We start from the raw sequence: 15572 nt of genomic DNA, 5'->3' as shown, positions 1-15572 counted from the left end.
GGAGGCAGGAAACATGTTTCCGCTGATGGGTGAGTCCCGAACCAGAGGACACAGCTTAAAAAAAAGGGGTAGGCCATTTAGGACAGAGATGAGGAGAAACTTCTTCACCCAGAGAGTGGTGGATGTGTGGAATGCTCTGCCCCAGAAGGCAGTGGAGGCCCAGTCTCTGGATTCATTTAAGAAAGAGTTGGATAGAGCTCTCTAGGATAGTGGAATCAAGGGTTGTGGAGATAAGGCAGGAACAGGATACTGATTAAGGATGATCAGCCATGATCATAATGAATGGTGGTGCAGGCTCGAAGGGCAGAATGGCCTACTCCTGCATCTATTATCTATTGTCTATAGTCTATTAACTTTGAGGGGCCCTATTCTCTCCCTAGTTACCCTTTTGTCCTTATTATATTTGTAAAAATTCTTTGGATTCTCCTTAATTCTATTTGCCAAGGCTATCTCATGTCCCCTTTTTGCCCTCCTGATTTCCCTCTTAAGTATACTCCTACTGCCTTTATACTCTTCTAAGGATTCACTTGATCTATCCTGTCCATACCTGACATATGCTTCCTTCTATTTCTTAACCACACTCTCAATTTCTTTAGTCATCCAGCATTCCCTATGCCTACCAGCCTTCCCTTTCACCCTGACAGGAATATACTGTCTCTGGATTCTTGTTATCTCATTTCTGAAGGCTTCCCATTTTCCAGCCATCCCTTTACCTGCGAACATCTGCCTCCAATCAGCTTTTGAAAGTTCTTGCCTAATACCGTCAAAATTGGCCTTTCTCCAGTTTAGAACTTCAACTTTTAGATCTGGTCTATCCTTTTCCATCACTATTTTAATCTAGTAGAATTATGGTCGATGGCCCCAAAGTGCTCCCCCACTGACAACTCAGTCACCTGCCCTGCCTTATTTCCCAAGAGTAGGTCAAGTTTTGCACCTTCTCTAGTAGGTACATCCACATACTGAATCAGAAAATTTTCTTGTACACACTTAACAAATTCCTCTCCGCCTAAACCCTTAACATTATGTCAGTCCCAGTCTATGTTTGGAAAGTTAAAAGGTGGTATGTATACGGAATGAGCTGCCAGAGGGAGTGGTGAAGGCTAGTACAGTTGCAACAGTTAAAAGGCATTTAGATGGGTATATGAATGGGAAGAGTTTGGAGGGATATGGGCCGGGTGCTGGCAGGTGGGACTAGATTGGGTTGGGATATCTGGTCGGCATGGACGAGTTGGACTGAAGGTTCTGTTTCCATGCTGCACATCTCTATGACTCTATGATATTAGAGAACCAGATGGGTTCTATTCTGAGACAAACATTTCATTACTGCTTTATTATTTGAGTCTTAGCAATGAATTTACGTTTCATCAGCTGCATTAGTGCCTGCAGCATTCACCTGGGCCAGTAGAATACTAGTTCAGTGACATTGTGATTATGGATCAGCTTTGCCTTCTTCTGAGAATTGCCTCCCAATCTGGAGAGTATCCATGGCAAGCTGTTTAGGAGGGGAGATAGAGAGAAACAGATCAAATGAGAGCTAGAGAGGAGCACAAAATTATAGAGAGAGAAGGGTAGATACAAAGAAAGAGAGAGACAGATAGAGAGAAAATAATGAGTAACACACAGGTGGAGGAATGTACACACAGGGACTACAAAGAAAGAGTGGCAGGCTGAGAAATGAGATAGAGAGAAAAAGATGGACAGTGAGAGACATAGAATGTGAGATAGACAAGTGACACAGGGAAACAATGGAAACACAGAAATCTACAGAGAATAAGACACTGATAGAAGGAGATTAAGAGAGAACGCATTGAAAGTGTTCACAATTTGCATTTATTGGTAAATAACTGCAAGCAAAGGTCACAAAGCACATCACAATCAGGAGCTTTACACGTACGTTAATTGATCATTCCCATTGCCACAACATGAATGAAATAGCACCAAGTGTGGTGTCCCCAGCACAATCAACGGAAAACTATCGGCGTGTCCGCAACAGGGTCAGGGCCACGTGGCATTGAGGAGAAACTTCCCATCATGTCGAGGAACCAATGGTAAAAAATGTATAATGCAGTCCTTCATTGCTGAGGTGACAGGGAGTGTTGCAGGAGTGGAGACATATGCAATAGAACCGTTCCATGTGCTCATGTGTTTCCATGCTCACATTAGTTTTACATGTGTTGAATGTTACCTGTGTGTGGGCACACACACACACACACACACACACAGGAGGGCTCTTGCGGCACATTGGTAGTGTCCCCATCTCTGAGCCAGAAGGCCCAATTGTAAAGATCTCACACACACACAGGCTTCGGCACTAATGAGTGAGTGAGTAAGTGAGTGAGTGACAGAGAGGACATCTAAAAAGATATAAAGTGGGGAATGTGTGTTGCATCAGTCATTGCTCAATCAGGCCCTTTATACGACCACCTCCAGGATGAATCCTAAATAAATCTACTTCTCCCTTGTCAATTTCAGCGGCCTACTACTACTCAGATTTATTTTCTTAATGACAGAATGGTTCATTCTTTCTCTGACTTCCACATCTTTCTCACGTCCAACTCACTTCTGTCTGGTTTCTGTACTAAAAGATGAACGGGCCATAAACACAGACCCATAAAAAGACTCCAACCAGATTCCGGACCACCTTTTGTTGGGTCTTGTCTCTTTGCCACTGACTAGACATAAAAGGAGGCCCTCATGGTGTTTTTCGAGGGGCAGTGAGGAGGGGGAGGAAAGGTGTCAGAGGATTTGAATGAGGGCCATTCTTAATTTTAATGTTGGTGCCAAAGTCCACCCCCTGGACTCAGCTTTAAGACCTTCAGAATACTGAATGAGGAAGGTAGGGGATGATCAGCACCTGGGACTGAAATTGCGGAATGGAATCTATTCAAATTTGGATGATTATTATAAAAAACCTAAGAGCTACCCAGGAGTAAGCTAAGGGATGGACCAAATCAAGAGGAGCAAGTAATTTATGTGGAGAATCAAAGTGTGACTTTGGGTTGTTCTGCACACATTAGGTGCAGGAGATCAGATGGTTAACAGCTGGATCCAGCAGATCAATAAAGTGAAGTCACTTCTTGTTGCTGTCTTGTTATATAGATGATTAGTGTTGCTGCTATTACTCTCACAGTGCCCAAGATGGTGATTATCAATTCTCGGTCATCACCGAGAATAATCTAGGTATATTGATGTAGGTATGGGATTCTGTGCTATAGAAGCTGTGTTTGGTTATTGGGTTAGCAGGATTGTTGGACATTCTTTGTCCTGTATATAGTAAATAGGTGAAATGGGGTATTGTAGCAAATTGATCTGTATTATTCAGAAGGGCTGCTGGATGGACTAAACGTGACCTCTGACCTTGTGCATGGTGGTGTCCCCGGCTGATGAGGAAGAGTCTGATTACTTGTTCCCGTGGCCCCATTTACAGAACGTTACTCTTTAGCCTCGGCGAGTTTATTGTTCATCTCCTGGCTCTTCGCTTCTTCCTCTGGCTTGGGGGCAGGAGCACTTTCCGCCATTTTTTTCTTCACAGCCCGTCCCGATGTGCTCTGTTTCTCTTTGGCCTTTTTCGGCACTTTATGACTTGACGGTTTTTTTGGTTTCGTACTCTGGGTGCTTGGTTTATCCGGCTGAGGGCGGGAGGAAGAGAGGAAAATATTGAATTATTTACAAGTGCCACATGCAACTGAAGTTAGAATCATATAGCACAGAAGGAGGCCACCTTCCTGTGTGTACCAGCTCTTTGCAATTAGTAATGTTGGAAAAAAAGAAACATATTGGGGAAGTATTTTGTTTTTCTCCTACTAGGATGGATGCAAGAATGCAGCTCTCAAGGGGGTGTGACAATGCTGCTCCTTTAACAAGGTAATATTGTCCTTGGTTTTCTCAAAAGGGGTTGTAAAAGGCATGGGTTCCGATTTGTCTGGGATAAGATCACTTGGATTATGGCTAACAGACACAGCCTAAGACAATAATCAGGGAAAAGGACTTTTAGTTTGTTTTAAAAAACATTTGTGCAATGAAAGTGGAGTGGCCAGTTCTGCCGGTTCAGGGATTTTTTTCAGTTTGGTTTAGTTTTAGCTGGGAATGCAGAGAAGCTGAGTGCTTCAGCAAATGATCCCTGGCTGATCCTCTCTGCAATTTCTCTCTCTCCTGTAAGAACCAATGTTTGAATTTGCCTTTTTGTCAAGGGTTGCACTTATGGGATGTTGCAGGAATTCGGAACAGCTCTGTGTTAACTTAAGGGAGATATCATGTCAGTCGGGTTTTCAAATTGTTATTCGAAATTCTGTTTACTTTTGTCAGTGTTTCCTTCGGCAGTGTGTGAATAAATTCTCTTTTACTAAAAGCGAAGTGGTTTGACCACTCCTGAGGAATCCACCTTACATCTGCCCAAAACAACTCGACAAGTTACGGTCTGGGCTACCTTGTCAAAACATTTTATGGGGATCCGGCCTGGTCCATAACAGGAGACAACAATGTACACTTTACAAAAGGAGTCATTCAGCCCCTCAGGCCTGCTCCATCCTGCAGTGAGATGGCAGCTGATTTCATTTTGTTCTCAACTGCACTTTCTCTGGTCGGGTTTTTTATTCATTCGTAGGATGTTGGCATTGCTTGCTAAGCCAGAATTTATTTCCCATCCCTATTTGCTCACTTAAGAGTCACCACATTGCTGTGGATCTGGCATGTCATGTAGGTCAGACCAGGTAAGAACGACACTGAAGCATATTAGTGAACCTGATTGTTTTCCAACAATCGACAATGGTTTCATGGTCTTCATTAGGCTCTTAATTTCAGATTCTTTAAATTCACTTGTTTTTTTGCTTTTTATTCATTCTCAGGATGAAGGTGTCATTGACCAAGCAGCATTTATTGCCCTGAGGGCAGTTAAGAATCAATCACATTGCTGTGGGTCTGGAGTCACGTGTAGGCCAGAATGGCTGTTTCCTTCCCTAAAGGACATTAGTGAACAAGATGGGTTTTTTCCTGACAATCAGCAACAGATTCATGGTCATCATTAGACTCTTTAATTCCAGATATTGATTGAATTCAAGTTCCAACATCTGCTGTGGTAGGATTTGAACCTGGGTCCCCAGAACATTACCTGGATCTCTGGGTTAACAGCCCAGAGATAATTCCACTCCTGCTGTTATTAATTATTGACTAACGGGGCAGTCAGAAGTTAATAGACTTATGCCATTAAAATACTCAATGAGTCCGCCTAACTGCTCTCTGGGGAAGAGAGTTCCATACATATATGGTCTAGTTAAATTGAATAGAATTTGAATATAGCTGGAAAAAAGACACATTGACAAAGCTCTCATCTTGCACTCATCAGTGCACACATAAGAACGAATGCATGAAAACATTCAATTTGTAATTAGCCATGGTATGAGCTCGACTGATAATCTTCAAGTGCTTCCCTTGAAATTTGGCATTCTTGTCTGTGTGTCCAGATGAGTGCAAGATGCAAGATTCCCCAATGTGTCTCTTTGTTAGCACTACTCAAGTTCCACCTTATCATATCTAATTAGTTCCACTTCACCCTGCTCTTTCCCCATTGTGCTGCAAATATTTCCTTTTAATTAATTATCCTTATACATTTAAAGTAAATTATTTAAAATGACCTTTTGAAATCGTCACTGAATGTGCCCTCACTACGTGACCAAGCAATGAATTTCAAATCATTACAATCCACTTTTCATCTCCCTAAAGTTCCTTCATAAATTATCTTAAATCTGTGAGCTGCAGTTACCAATCCTCCTGCCATTGAAAGAAACTTTCCCCTTTAACTAACACTGCTCTAAGGAGAACAGCTCCTGTATGCTTATGCAGATTGTGTGTATGTATGTGTAACAATAACTAGTTGCATTTAAATTGCACCATTTTATCATGGAAAGATATGTCTCTGAAGATGCTTGAGAGGGCAAGGGAAGAGAAGAAATGAGAGGATGGTTAAATTCTTGATTCAATGTGGTTTTCAGAAACCAAAAAGCAGATGGAGCTGATAATATTTAATTAGGTTTGGAGGAGGCCAACGGGTCATTGAGCCTGTTCAACTATTCAACTAGATGATGACTGAAGTGCATCTGAACTTCAGTTCCCAATCTCAGGTGCGCATCCATACCAAGGGAAGGAGGAGCAAGTGGAACAGATAGTGAGGGTGCACAAAGAAGACGACAAAGAGAATGTTAATGAAAGTAGAGGTGTTGCATTTGGTAAGGCAAATCAGGGCAGGACTTATACACTTAATGGTAGGGTCCTGAGGAGTATTGCCAAACAGAGTAGTTGAGAAAGCGTTTGGTACACTTGTCTTTATTGGTCAGTGCATTGAGTATAGGAGTGGGACGTCATGTTGTGGCTGTACAGGACATTGGTTAGGCCATTTTTAGAAAACTGCATTCAATTATAGTCTCCCTGCTAAAAGAAATATGTTGTTTAATTTGAAAGGGTGCAGAAAAGATCTACAAGGAATTTGCCAGGATTAGAGGGTTTGAGCTATAGGGAGAGGCTGGAAAAGCTGGGGCTATTTTCCCTGGAGTGTCAGAAGCTGAGGGGTGATGTTGAAGAGGCTTATAAAATCATAAGGAGTATGGATAGAGTAAATAGACAAGGTCTTTTTCCCAAGGTACAGCAGTCCAAAACAAAGAGTGGAAAGATTTGAAAAGGCCGTAAGCGGTGGTATGTGTATGGAATGGGTAGTGAGAGGAAGTGGTGGAAGTGGGTACAAATACAACATTTGAGAGGCACCTGGGATGGGTACATGAATAGGAAGGGTTTAGAGGGATATGGGTAAAGTGGGACTGGATATATTGAGGATATCTGGCCAAATGGACCTAAGATTCTGTTTCTGTGCTGTATAACTCTATGACTCTATGAGTGATATAAATAAAGAGTAGGTGTTAATGGTACTAATGGAAGGTGTCAGCAGCAGAAAATAGGTCCACTTTGCTGAGTGCAAGCAAGGCAACATGTGTTGTTTCACCTCCTCCCTCCTCACTGTCCAGGATCCCAGTACACCTTTAAGATGAAGCAACATTTTACTTGCAATCCTTTCACTCTAGTCTACTATATTTGCTGCTCATGATACAGTCTTCTCTACATTGGTCGTACCAAACGCTTTGTGAAACAGTGATGCTCTGTCTGTAAGAATGACTCTTCCAGTTGGCATGAGGAGGAAGTGAGGACTACAGATGCTGGAGAGTCAGAGTTGAAAAACGTGGCTCTGGAAAAGCACAACAGGTGAGGCAGCTTCTGAGGGGCAGGACAGTTGACGTTTCAGGCATAAACCTTTCATCACCCCTTCCAGTTACCTGTCATTTCAATAAATTATCTTGTTCTCATGCTAAAATTTTTGTCATTGAGTCATACAGATGTACAGCATGGAAATAGACCCTTCGGTCCAACTCGTCCTTGCTGACCAGATATCCTAATCTAATCTAGTCCCATTTGCCAGCACTTGGCCTACATCCCTCTAAATCCTGCCTATCCATATACTCTTCCAGATTCCTTTTAAATGTTGTAATTGTACCAGCCTCCACGACTTCCTCTGGCAGCTCATTCCATACACGCACCACCCTCTGTGTGAAAAATTTGCCCCTTAGGTCCCTTTTAAATCTTTACCACCTCACCTTAAACCTATGTCCTCTAGTTCTGGACTCCTCCACCCTGGAGAAAAGACTTGGTCCATTTAACCTATTCATGCCACTCATGATTTTATAAACTTCTATAAGGTTACCACTCAGCCTCTGATGCTCCAGGGAAAACAGCCCCAGCCTATTCAGCCTCACCTATAGCTCAAAATCTCTAACTGACAACATCCTTGTAAATCTTTTCTGAATCCTTTCAAGTTTCACGACATCCTTCCTATTGGAGGAAGCCCAGAATTGCACACAATATTCCAAAAGTGGCCTAACCAATGTCCTGTACAGCTGCAAAATGACCTTCCAACTCCAATACTCAATGCACTGACCAACAAAGGAAAGCATACCCCTGGACTTACTTTAGCATTCCAGTGAAGCCCAACATAAGCTGGAAGAATATTGACTCACTTTTCATTTAGGCACTTTACAATCTTTGGGATTCAACACTGAGTTCAATAACTCTGGGCTACAAACACTGTGCCCCTGTTTCAATTACATTCCCTGCCCAGTATTTGTTGGCATGGGTGTGCTCTCAGCAGAAGTCACTATTTCCTAATAGTGACATCTATCTTTGACACCTATTCTTCACCTAGATTATTCCTCTGTTATCATTGGCATTTCCTTTGGCTTCTGCTTTGGGAACTCTCACCATCTGTTCCATTTATTCCTCCTCCCATTTTGGCAACACTGTAGAAACCATCAATGTCTCGCCACCCACCCCCACCTTCAGTTCCGAAGAACAATCAATCTATTTCTCTCTCCACAGATACTGCCAGACCTGCTGGGTTTCCCCAGCACTTCTGTTTCAATACAAATCACTTGTATCTTCAGCACTTTGGTTTTATTTGAGTGTTTATTGCCCTTATGATTGAGGATGCAATTGTTCCCTTGAATCTTTTGGAGGGTGACAGAACCAGATTTCCATTCCCCTTTGTGTGATATAATGTTGCCTAATGTGGGCGGCACGGTGGCACAGTGGTTAGCACTGCTGCCTCACAGCGCCAGAGACCCGGGTTCAATTCCTGCCTCAGGCGACTCTCTGTGTGGAGTTTGCACATTCTCCCCGTGTCTGCGTGGGTTTCCTCCGGGTGCTCCGGTTTCCTCCCACAATCCAAAAATGTGTAGGTTAGGTGAATTGGCCATGCTAAATTGCCCGTAGTGTTAGGTGAAGGGGTAAATGTAGGAGAATGGGTCTGAGTGGGTTACGCTTCGGCGGGTCGGTGTGGACTTGTTGGGCTGAAGGGCCTGTTTCCACACTGTAAGTAATCTAATCTAATCTTTACTTCTGGATCCAATTTCAAGATTACACTCTGTGGTTTGTGACTGTTTCCTGACTCCCATCTTGACCTGTACCTCCCCACTCCTCCCCACATCACCACTCCCCACCCCCAACACCTCCACCCCCTGACCCAGCAGAGAAAATAATTTCTCTATTATCTATTGTTTACAATTCCAACATTATTTCCAACATCTCAGTTAGATCAATCTTCATCCACCAAGACCAAAGAGAGTAGAGTCTAATCTGTGTAATCTGGTCTCCTTATTTACACTTTTAAACTCCAGTGTCAATCTGCCTTGCACTCCCTCAAAGCTGGGTCTTACCTTCCAGAGGTGTATGGGCTCAGAACAAAACTCAAATAATGAGGCATTAGAAAATCATAAGACACAGCAGCAGTCGGCAATTTGGTCCATCGAGTCCATTCTGTTGTTCAATGAGATCATGGTTGAACTGAAAATCCTCTACTCCATTTTCCTACCATTTCCTCCTAACATTTGATTCACTGACTGATTAAAAATTTGTCATTCTTAGACTTGAATATACTTAGAGTCATAGAGTTGTAGAGATGTACAGCATGGAAACAGACCCTTCGGTCCAACTTGTCCATGCTGACCAGGATATCCTAAGCTAAACTTGTCCCACCTGCCAGCACCCGACCCACATCTCTTCAAACCCTCCTTTATTCATATACCCAGCCAGGTACTTTTTAAATGCTGCAATTGTACTATCCTCCAGCACTCCCTCTGGCAGCTCATTCCATATACGTACCACCCACTGCATGAAACAGTTGCAGTTAGGTCTCTTTTATATCGCTCCCCTCTCACCCTAAACCTATACCCTCTAGTTCCGGACTCCCCACCCCAGGGAAGAGACCTTGTCTCTTTATCTTATCCATGCCCCTCATGATTCTATAAACCTCTACAAGGTCACCCCTCAGCTTCTAATGCTCCAGGGAAAACAGCCCCAGCCTGTTCAAGCTCTCCCTATAGCTCAAATCCTCCTACACTGGCAACATCCTTGTATATCTTTTCTGAACTCTTTCAAGTTTCACAACATCCTTCCGATAGGAAGGAGACCAGAATTGCATGCAATATTCCAAAAGTGGCCTAACCAATGTTCTGTACAGCCGCAACATGACCTCCCAACTCCTGTACTCAATACTCTGACCAGTCTCGAAAGCCCTCTGTAGTAAAGAATTTCATAGATTCACTATCCCCTGAGAGAAGAAATTCCTCTTCAATTCTATCTTAAATGTGTGACCCCTTATTCAGAGATAATGCCTTCTAGTGCTAGGCTCTCCCACAAAAGGAAATAAGCCATTCACATTTACCTTTTAAAATCCCTAAGAATCTAGCATGCTTCAATAAGGTTAGATTAGATTACTTACAGTGTGGAAACAGGCCCTTCAGCCCAACAAGTCCACACCGCCCCGCCGAAGCGCAACCCACCCATACCCCTACATCTGCCCCTTACCTAACACTACGGGCAATTTAGCATGGCCAATTCACCTGCCCTGCACATCTTTGGAATGTGGGAGGAAACCGGAGCACCCGGAGGAAACCCATGCAGACACGGGGAGAATGTGCAAACTCCACACAGTCAGTCGCCTGAGGCGGGAATTGAACCTGGGTCTCTGGCGCTGTGAGGCAGCAGTGCTAACCACTGCGCCACCGTGCCGCCCACAATGAGAGGTCTCCTCTCATTGAAAATATTTTTCTGAATAAAGACATTGGCCAATTGATAGTGATTCCCCTTGACGCCCTTTCTCATGGAGGTAATGGAATTGGAAAAGAGGCGAAAGGTGCTGGGATCTTTAGTCTTACCTTGGCAGGTTCCTTATAGGCTTCACTGTAGAGGCTTCGCATTTTCCTGCGTTCAGGGGCCTTGGTATCTGCTGTCCCGGGCCTGATAATTTCTGCCCGCTTGCTAAACTGCCCCCGGAAGGTGGTGTTGTAGCTGGTTTCATGAGCCACCTTGGCCTCTGGAGGGTGGTACATCTGCTTCGCTTTGACTATCTTTGTAGGTTTGACATCTACCGTCCAGGGTCTGAATTCGTTCCTGTAGAGACAGAGACATTTCCATTTGTGGCAGTTGAATTTAAGGAAAGAATATGAGGACGTTGGGAATTAAGAGCTGGAGCCAACCATTTGACCTTATCCACTGCCACTCACTAAGGCAAGGGCTTACCTTGTCCCTCACACCTGCTTGTACTCTCCCCACATATCGGTCTCCAAAGAACCTCTCCATCTCTGTCTAGAATCAGCTCAAAGCCCTAACATCCACAGCTCTCTGCAATACAGGCATCTAAAGATTCATAAATCTTTGAGAGAGGTCATTGCTCCTCATCTCAATCCCAAAAAGATTGATTTTCTTTATTGCGAATTTGTGACCCTTTTGTTCTCATTCCCAAGCAAGGACGAAATAATTTTTTATATGCTACGTTGTCATCAAATCATGGAAGCAGGCCACTCAGCCCATCAATTCCATAACACCCTTCCGAAGATCATCCCACCCAGACCCATTCCCTTATCCTATCCCTGTAACCCTACATTTCCCATGGCCAATCAACCTATCTTACATATCTTTGAAATGTTGGAGGAAACCGGAGAAAACCCATTGTCGTGACCGTTAAGAATTTTACAGGCATTAAAGGCTACTGCTCATTAAAATCATAGAGTCATAAAGATGTACAGCACAGAAACAGATACTGTGGTCCAACTCATCCATGCCGACCAGATATCCCAACCCAATCTAGTCCCACCTTCCAGCACTCGGCCCATATCCCTCCAAACCCTTCCTATTCATATACCCATCCAGATGCCTTTTAAATGTTACAGTTGTACCAGCCTCCACCACATCCTCTGGCAGCTCATTCCACACACGTACCACCCTCTGCGTGAAAAAGTTGTCCGTTAGTCTCTTTTATATCTTTCCCATCTCACCCTAAACCTATGCCCTCTAGTTCTGGACTCCCCGCCTCAGGGAAATGACTTTGTCTATTTATCCTATCCACGCTCATGATTTTATAAACTTCCATTAGGTCGCCCCTCAGCCTCCGACGCTACAGGGAAAACAGGCCTAACCTATTCAACCTCTCACTATAGTGCAAATCTTCCAACCCTGGCAACATTCTTGTAAAAGCGCAGCAGGTCAGGCAGCATCAAAGGAACAGGAGAATCGACATTTTGGGCAGAAGCCCTTCTTCAGGAATCCTGAAGAAGGGCTTATGCCCGAAACGTCGATTCTCCTGGTCCTTTGATGCTGCCTGACCTGCTGCGCTTTTCCAGCACCACATTTTTAAGCTCTGATCTTCAGCATCTGCAGTCCTCACTTTCTCCTAACATTCTTGTAAAGCTTTTCTGAACCCTTTCAAGATTCAGAACATCTTTCTGATAGGAAGGAGACCAGAATTGCATGCAATATTCCAACAGTGGCCTAACCAATGTCCTGTACAGCCGCAATATGACTTCCCAATCCCTGTACTCAATACTCTGACCAATACAGGATGGGCCAAGTCAACACAATCTCTCCTCCAAAAGCCAGGGAAGAAAGAACATAATGAATAGGTGTAGACCATATGAGTATAGCAATTGGGGAGGTCATGTTGCAGCTGTACAGGACATTGGTTAGACCACTTTTGGAATACTGCATACAATTCTGGTCTCCCTTCTCTAGGAAGGATGTGTGAAACTTGAAAGGGTTCAGAAAAGATTTACAAAGATGTTGGCAAGGCTGAAGGGTTTGAACTATAGAGAGAGGCTGAATGGGCTGGGGCTGTTTTCCCTTATCAGAGGTTGAAGGGTGACATTACAGAGGTTTATAGAATCTTGAGGAGCATGGATAGGGTAAATAGACAAGGTCTTTTCCCTGTGGTGGGGGAGTCCAGAACTAGAGGGCCTAGGTTTAAGGGGCGAGGGGAAAGATTTAAAAGGGACCTAAAGGGGCAACGTTTTCACAGAGAGCATGGTGTGTTTATGGAATGAGGAAGTGGTGGAGGCTGCTACAATTACAAATTTAAAAGGTATGTGGCTGGGTATATAAATAGGAAGGGTTGACAGGGATATGGGCCAAGTGCTGGCAAATGGGAGTACATTAATTTAGGATTTCTTGTCAGCATGGATGAGTTGGACTGACTGACTCCATGCCTCTATGTTTGCTCTGCCCTTCAATATTATGATAACCGATCATTAATTTTAATTCCGCTTTCTAATCTGTTACCTCATATCCTTCTTTTCCCTGGGAGAGTGGAATATATAGCCATAAATCTATTCAATAATGCAGCATTCACAATGACTACTTTGGTGAAATCCATAGAGTCACAATACCCTTTGAACAAAGAAGTTTCTTCTTATCTCTACACTCAATCCTTAGCTCCTTATCCTGAGGTTGTGACTCCAGGTTCTAGATTCCCCAGATATGGGGTAGAAACCTTTCAGTGTCATCCTGCTGAGTCTCTTCAGAACCTTGAATATCATAATTAACTCTACTCTTCCATGCAACACATTGTATAGGCTCAACACTACCGAGTCTCTGATTGTAAGACAACCACATTATCTCAGGTGTCAATCTATTGGACATTCACTGTACCACCTCCACTGCATTGATAACCTTCCTTCAATGTGGAGACCAAAAGTGCACACATTATTCCAGATATCTATGGGATACCTTGCCATAGAGAGCTGTGGGGGCAGAGTCCTTGTGTATATTTAGAGCTGAGATGGATAGATTCTTGACTAGTTGGGGAATTATGAGTAATGGGGAAAGGGCAGGAAAGTGGGCATGAGGAATGTTGAATCAGCCATGATATTATTGAATGGCTGAGCAGGCTCAAGGGCACAATGATCTAACTGGTACCTACTTCTTCTGGTCTTATGGTGTGGTCTCACCAAAGCCCTGTACAGTTACAGTAAGACTTAGGGGTGGCATGGTGGCACAGTGGTTAGAACTGCTACCTCACAGCGCCAGGGACCCAGGCTTGATTCCAGCTTTGGGTGACTATATGGAATTTGCACAATCTCCCTGTGTCTGTGTGGGTTTCCTTCGGGTGCTCCAGTTTCGTCCCACAGTCCAAAGATGTGCAGGTCAGGTGGATTGGCCATGCTAAATTGTCCATAATGTACTGGCTAGCTGGATTAGCCATGATAAATGTGGGGTTACAGGGATGGTGTGTGTCTGGGTGGGATGCTCTTTGGAGGGTCAATACAGATTAAATGGGCTGAATGGCCTTTTTCTGCACTGTCGGGATTCTATGATTTATTCTTGTCTTCAAATTCCCTTCCAATTAAGGTCAATATGCTTTTACTTGCCTTCCAAAATGTTTGTTGTACCTGCATACTGACTTTCTGTGTTTCTTACCCAAGTACATGAAGTCTGTTTGAACATCAATCTTCACTCGTATTGAGGCCTTGCAAAATATAATTTCTACTTTTCTATTCTTACTACAAAAGTGAAAAAGACTTCCCCATTTGCCACTTGTTGCCTATTCTAACCTGACCACTCCAAATTTCACCCTCTCTGTATCCTCCTTACACCTCACATTCTCATTCATCTTTCTGTCATCATCATACTTAGATATATCATTTGGGTATCTCCCTCCAAGCCATGAACACAGATAAAGGTAAAGAGTAGGAATTTCAGCACTCAGCCAGACAGCATTCCATAGCCTACAAGCTTGAAAGAGACCCATGTATCCCCACTCTCTGCTTATTGTCTGTTAAACAATTTTTCTTTCATCTCCATTAGCCCTTACTGTGAACACTCATGGTTCTTTATTGGATACTTTGTGGAAATCTGAAAACTCTACAGCTAAACTACCCTTTATATACCCTACTAGTTTCATCCCTTAAAAAAACTGTAGAAATTGGAATGCAGGAAGGTGGATCTCATTAACTATGAGACCCCTGGTTGGGTTAACCTCAGTCAATCAGGGAGCCCTGGCTGACAGATATATACAGGAGATTCAGGAGGTCACTCAATTTAGGGCCTGACTGGTCAGAGCCCATGTACTGTGGGCATATAAACAAAAGGTGACTTGGTGACAGAATATTGACCTCTGTTCAGTTATTTCAAAAATGCAAATACGTTACTTAACCATGATTTCCCTTCGGTGAAAATAAGTTGACTTTGTTTGATCAGACTATAACATTTTAGGTGCCTTATTACGATTTCCTTAAAGGAGGTTCCTGCATTTTCCAATGACGTAGGTGTCTAATTGGCCTGCAGTTCTTGGTTTTCTCTCCCCCCCTTTTTTCAATTAGCTCTTGGAGTTACTCTTTCGAACTTCTAGTCTGCTGGGAGCATTCTTGAATCTGAGCAATTTTGCAAAATTATAACCAGAGTCACAGAATATTAGGATGAAGAAGGAGGGTGCTCATCCACTGTACTTTTTTAAATCCAATTTTTCTCAATTATTTTTATAACTAACAAAATAGCATTGAGGACATTTTATGGTGCAGAAGTTGCATATTATTGAAAAGAGAGACATTTTGCTAAAGCTTTTCGTGCACTCATCAGGATAACTGCAAGAATGCTAAATCTCTGACAATTGCAACAAATTGGGATGTCAGAAGAGTAGTAGGATTATGGATGTATCTTTGAAATGAACAGCATCTCAAATGGTACTTACCTGTTTCCAGGAAGGAATATAG

The 15572-nt window shown here is 43.2% G+C and overlaps 1 protein-coding gene across 1 annotated transcript in view; it reads right to left on the bottom strand.

Annotated features, from left to right (window-relative positions):
- Positions 1 to 1807: 1807 nt before the first annotated feature.
- map6a (microtubule-associated protein 6a) overlaps positions 1808 to 15572 on the bottom strand; it is a 45896-nt gene continuing 32131 nt past the window's right edge. The window contains exons 3-4 of the mRNA XM_072576804.1: positions 10749 to 10983; positions 1808 to 3629 (exon numbers count right to left, since the gene is read on the bottom strand). Of these exons, the coding sequence (XP_072432905.1) occupies positions 3432 to 3629; positions 10749 to 10983 (433 nt within the window). The 3' untranslated portion in view covers positions 1808 to 3431. The remainder of the gene's footprint in view (positions 3630 to 10748; positions 10984 to 15572) is intronic.

The sequence above is a fragment of the Chiloscyllium punctatum genome, chromosome 9 (genome assembly GCF_047496795.1).
Source record: "Chiloscyllium punctatum isolate Juve2018m chromosome 9, sChiPun1.3, whole genome shotgun sequence".
Taxonomy (NCBI): domain Eukaryota; kingdom Metazoa; phylum Chordata; class Chondrichthyes; order Orectolobiformes; family Hemiscylliidae; genus Chiloscyllium; species Chiloscyllium punctatum.
The sequence above is the reverse complement of the archived record's forward strand: the minus strand, read 5'-3'. Positions and strand labels throughout refer to the sequence as shown.